At 33.8% G+C, this 6,000-nt stretch overlaps 1 protein-coding gene across 4 annotated transcripts in view; it reads left to right on the forward strand.

Moving 5' to 3' along the window:
* GPD2 (glycerol-3-phosphate dehydrogenase 2) overlaps positions 1-5,018 on the forward strand; it is a 149,107-nt gene extending 144,089 nt beyond the window's left edge. For all 4 annotated transcript variants that reach the window (XM_007965003.3, XM_007965002.3, XM_007965006.3 and 1 more), the window contains one exon: positions 1,721-5,018. In XM_007965003.3, the coding sequence (XP_007963194.1) occupies positions 1,721-1,846 (126 nt within the window). In that variant the 3' untranslated portion in view covers positions 1,847-5,018. The remainder of the gene's footprint in view (positions 1-1,720) is intronic.
* Positions 5,019-6,000: the final 982 nt, after the last annotated feature.

Genomic DNA, 6,000 nt, shown 5'->3' on the forward strand with positions numbered 1-6,000 from the left:
AATAAGAATCTGATTTTATGAATATGCTATGTGGTTTAGGTTTTAAGTAATTTCCTTGAATGCGGTTGAGTTAAAAGCAGGAGATAATTTAAACTATCTGCAGGTTTTCTTGTAGAGTTTTTTTTTTTTTAATAATTGAATATTTTTTGTCCAATTCCAAATGAAAGGGACTATTCTTGCTTCTACTAAGAACAAATACACAGTATAATTTTCAACTTTAAAATGCTGACCATATTCCTCATGAAATATATTCACACCCAAATGTTATTTTTTTCTTGTAATATGGTTTCTAGATACATGTAGTGTTTAAAGAAAACTTTGAGTTTTTAGAAGTTGGCACATCATATACTGTGTATGGCTTAGAAGACCTCTAGCTTTGTCAGTTGTGTTAGCTCTGATAAACTTCGCAGGTCTTCCTGGAATCAGAGACAAAGCAATAAACAATAAATTGTTCTGTCTTTAGATGTCAGCATTCCTTATGTTACACCATGCCTCAGATGTAAAGTATATTTGGAGGGGTTTTTTGAGTTTTTTTTTTTTTTTAACATTTTGCTCTTCTGCAGACTAAGAGCCCATGTTTATCCCATTAAATATATTTTTTGAATATAGATACGATTTTTAATAATCTTCACAGAAGGATCACTATAGATATCTCGTGGTTATATGACTTTATTTCTAAGTCTGGGTTTTAATGACACTTTTGCATGTAGGAGTCCATCTCTAATAAGCAATAGCTTGTGAAACAGCTTTTAATAAGGTCATGAAATTCTGATCCAGCCCCTTAGCAGATGTCTCTGACTCTTATTCAGAGCTCTTTTTAAGCAACGTGTATCTATAGGCTAAAAGCTATAAACCTAAAATTATTTTGAGAATTTACATACATACATAGATACATCATATATATATATAATGTGTGTATATATATGTGTGCATGTGTGTATATATATATGATGAATAGCTAAATCTTTTTAAAATAAATAAAAAAGATTAGGGAAGTAAGATCAAGAAAAGCAAATAGTTGAAACCACATCAAACTTGAAAAGGAAAAAAATCCCTATGCTCATAATTGCAAAGTGCCTTCCAGATTAAAGGCCTTTGCCCGCTGCCTGCATGTAATTTCAAGACTAATTCTGATTTTATCCATTGGATAAAAATGAATTAGCTAAACTCTGGGCTGTGGAGTGCTTTTAATTCTTAAGGTAGATCTCTGGGTCCATTTTCAAGGAATTAAATGTAAATTACGTTAAAAAGTCTTTAAGGAATTTGGATTTAGGGGACTTGAAGTTGTCAAGTACAGTAACATTAAAAAAAAGGGTAGATAAATATAGGTCATGGTTTGTCTTTGTTCAATCCCTGAGATTCCTTTTTAAGATTTTAAATGGAATTAAAGATCCAATATTTGAAGTTGCTAAAAAAAAAAAATAATAAAAGTGCCTTAAGCACATTAAAAGACAAAAAGATGCATTAAGATTTGCTTTTAGAGGCAGGCTGATTTACTAGATGGAGGTAGTTTTTGCAGCAGTGGTGAAATACCTGCCTCTTCCCCTCTTTTGGAAATGTTTAAAAATTGGACTTTTCTTATCTGAGCTGTAGTACTTGTTAAGGTTTTTGATGGAGCACTTAATTACCTCTGTCTGCTGCAATGCTAACGATTATAATGCCATGAAGAAGAGAGTAAGCTGGCCTGCGTTCTGAATCTGTTGCATATTTTCTCTTTAAGCTGATGAGTGCTATTCAAAAAGGAAGGGTATCTGGAAGCCGGCTTGCTATACTAATGAAAACTGCAGAAGAGAACCTCGACAGAAGAGTTCCAATTCCAGTGGACCGTAGTTGTGGAGGATTGTGAGTCTGGGCAGTAAATCCACAGCCAACAAACATAGGAACAACAAATCACCATGTAACAACCAGAGATGACTGAAACCACCCTAAAATAATGAATGTGGATAGCTGCCTTTTTTAACACTAGAAAACATTCCAAAACTTTAGGGTGTTGGTGTATTTGCCAGCTTTATTTGCTGTACTTTATTTGTATTTGCCATTCAGTCTAGCTTTTAAGTGTATTTTATTCTTTTTCTCATTTTCAATGCACATTAGTTTTGCATCTATTTTGTGACCTGTTAGATGTGACACATTCACTGTTTGTTTATTCCTTTATTCTAAATGAGTTCTAAAAACAGAATATTTGGGCAAAAATTGAAAAAAGCTGGAGAAATTTTGTGACATGCATATAGACAGCTTGTGTTATTAAAAAGAATTACCTATTGAAATGATAGTGTTTCTGGAGATTTCTCAGCTCCATCTTCCTCCAGTTTGTCCTACCTTCCTCATGCAAACACTGTTCCACATTTTTATATGTAGAGCATGACTGGCTAACTGGAGAGGGAAGGAAAAGTGTAGATCTGGTTATAGGAGCAAGTCCCAAAGAGAAACTCTGAAAGCTTCCAGAATCACAGGTAGAAGATAAGGATAGCATTGACATTTGCTGGGAGTTACAGTGATAGTTTCGTCTCAGCAGTTCATTTTTTTCTTCAGTCACTGCTGGTTTTCTTTGACTATTATAGTTGCCAGGAAGATCCTTGCTCTTCTTACTTTAAAACCAGCATTTAAGTGGCAATTTGGATGTAATGGAATGAGACCAAATTTATCTAATTATTACAGTAGTAATACATTTAAGAGTTAAAAATATGTTTTTATATATTCACATATAACAAAAGATTCAATTCCGAAGCCTAAATTTTGAAGCATGTAGTATTGTCAAATCTAGCTTACCATCTTTTTTGGGGGTACTTGCAAACATAGTGTAGGAGGATAGAATAGACTTTAGTTAACTTTAATTATAATTATATGTAAAATAAGGCACAAAACCAGTTTCCAAGGTCAACATGGTTGCTTAAAGTCTTTCCCCTTCTGTACTCCATGGAACTATTCTCAGTAAACCAAAAACAAAAATGGAAAAATAATCACCACCCCCCATCCTGACGCACACACAGAGTCCAAAGCAAAAGTCAGTGTGTATTGAATTTAACAAGTGATGCAGTTTGGGATGCTCTTGCTATATTTTGGTGGCATTTTAACTAGTTATCTGAATATTTATTAATCGTACTTCCTCTTGTAAAGTTAACTACTTACTTTTTTGTTGTTTTTTTAACATCAGATTCTGTATCTAATAGGAGATGTAACACGTCATTTCGCAGCAGGTTTTTATTGCACAGACTTGAAGTCTTAGTTGTTTTTTAAACTGGCACATAAAACACTTTTGTGCTGTTATTTTTATTTATGTCAATACCGCAGAGTAGCTTTATGCCTTATTCAAGTGGATTCTGAGCCTGTATGTCACAATGTAAACACTGGAGGTTCACTCACCTACGCACCCACCCACCACCTCTGAAACAAACAGAAACTGCAAAGAAAGACAGCATCTTAGCTCATTTTGTTTTTAAATGAAGTTTTAGATGCTTGCCACTTCCTAAGGGAAAACCTAAAACAGAGCAAGTGATGCTCCCAGGTATCACTGTGAACTTTCTTCTTTCAAAGTGTGAATTTTTACACTGGCTTTTTCATTTTTTAAAAGCAAATGAAAGCTTGTGGCTTTACAACTTAGTGTTTGTTTTCTAACCAGATAACAAATTTCATTGTTTAGAACCCAGTGACACCTAATAGGTAGATGAATTGTCCTTTAAAATATCCCAGATGATATACACCATATGGTACATTTGTACTCTCTCTCTCTGTTTTTCTCTCTTTCTCTTTCTAGTTAGATCAAGATAACGATGACTTGTACCCTCCCTGATTCCATTACAGTAGGGCCGGGGCAGATCTGTGTTTGTTAAACAGGCCTTGTTTGTGCATGCTTTGCTATGAATGAAGTTCCTTTAAGGACAAAGAAAAGCACACTTTTCTTCTTTTGAGCATCTCTGCTTTTACTTTAAATCTGCTGATTTCTAAAACATAGAGTCCTTCACCAATCCCATAGACTCAATTTGGAAATGAACTGATCTCAAGCCGTTACTATGAACAAAGCACCCCAGCATTTTGTATAAGTTCTTAATTAAACCTGTACAGCTTCTTTACCTGATTTAAGAAAGGGAGACAAGAAATAGGGGGGAATAAGCTTCTTTAAAATTCATTCCCAGCACAAAAGAATTTTTTTCCCTTTGCATATAAACTTGACATCAGTTGATTCTGTTGGGGTCGGGGTGGGTATGCAGGGATTGCCTTTTATTATCAAGTGATTTATTTCAAGAGCCTTTGAGGGGATTCAGGTGAAGGAACCCCCATCTGTGCTGGAGAGTTGGATACTCCTTTAAATAGCCCCCACCACAGTCATAACAATAATGATAATGCTGGATTATTTGTTAAGCCAAGGTTGTCTGCCTCATATCCATCATGCTGTTTGCAATATTCTTGCTTTCAATCAATTTATACTGAGTGTAACTTTAGGATTTCTGCTATTAAATGCATGCTCTCTGTTCTGCTTCAGTTTCTGACTTTGCTTTGTCTGTTTCAAAATATGTAGCTTCCTCTTTTGTACAACAAAAAACTCATTCTCACTTTTACTAAATATACTATAAGAGTCATCATTGATTTTATTTTTCTCTTATGTATCTGTAAAGATTTTTGGCATATGAATGTAATATTAAAGTCAATGATGCTGTAACTTGCAATGTTTGCATCATGTCAACCTTTTTTAAGGAGTGAAAAAGCCCTACTATGTTTTTAAAGAATAGCAAGTGTAAGCTCAGTACTAGAGTGGATATACACACTGCATGTTTTCATATGTGGCACTTTTATGTATTGTGTTGGGTTATTGTTCTAGATTGGACTGTTAAATACTATGTTTGAGGCTGGGTTGTCATTTTTATAACTGTCTTGGTGTTTTATGGCCATTATTTATTACTTTTGATATACAGAATGAGCTGCATGCATTTATAGAGCAATAAGAGGATGTATTTAATGTGCCTTGTTTTTAACTGAATAAGAACTGGAAGCATGAATCAATAAAACTGATTAAAATTGTCCATTTGCTAGCATTTTGATGTCACTTGCAGTCAGATAACTTTGATTACTGTTGAAGTTTTAAAAAAGTTTGAAAATATTTTTACAAACTGTATTTTTGATGACACAAAGTGAAATATCTACCGAGATAGATGTAATTTTATAAGACTGCCAGAATTATTTGTATTAATTTGTTGCTGTAGCCTTTAGGGCATGACTTCTATATTTGTGCAATCCTATTCTACAATTACATTCATCCTATTACCACTCAGTTGAATTCTTTTTTCTTTTCCTTTCCTTATTTATTTATTTTTTTTAATCTACCAGAGCCTTTCAGCCTGAGCGTTCCCAGGCACACTGATGAATTTTATCATAACTAAAATCAATAGAAATGAATGGGAAAGATTACATAATCCATTTTGATCATCTTACATGTCAAGTTAGTGCAGGGTTGCCAAGTGTTGATAAATGCTCTGACAGAAAAAAATGCTATATATTTTCATTGTCAGTAAATCTGTAAAGCTGTTATCAGTTTTAACACAAATTTTATAATGCCCGTGTTATTTTATAGGGTTTAATTTACACGCATATATGGAGTATATTCTCCATTTGTGGTTTAGATGTGCTGCCTCCTGGTTCTGCATGCCCAAAGGTATGTGTGAGCTTCTGAAGGTTCTTTGAAATTGTATAGAATACCCCAAAGCAATGGCTCCCAGATAGACTTGGAACAATTAACTGTTTGTTCAGTGCCTGGAAAAAAATACATGGCAGCTTAAAACATTTTTTATTGATCTAGCTTATCAAATCTGATAGTGCTTTAAAATTTTTAAACATACAGTTTATCAAAATATTGGTCACAATTGTATAAAATTTATGGTCATCAAAAAAATACGATACTAGCATCAATATTTTACTATCTTTGTCAACATTGTACTGCCCCTGGTGTCAGATTTCACCTGATGACATTTGACTTATGAAGGAAGGAAGCAACAAAAGTTTTAAATT

This window comes from Chlorocebus sabaeus, chromosome 10 (assembly GCF_047675955.1).
Source record: "Chlorocebus sabaeus isolate Y175 chromosome 10, mChlSab1.0.hap1, whole genome shotgun sequence".
Taxonomy (NCBI): Eukaryota; Metazoa; Chordata; class Mammalia; order Primates; family Cercopithecidae; genus Chlorocebus; species Chlorocebus sabaeus.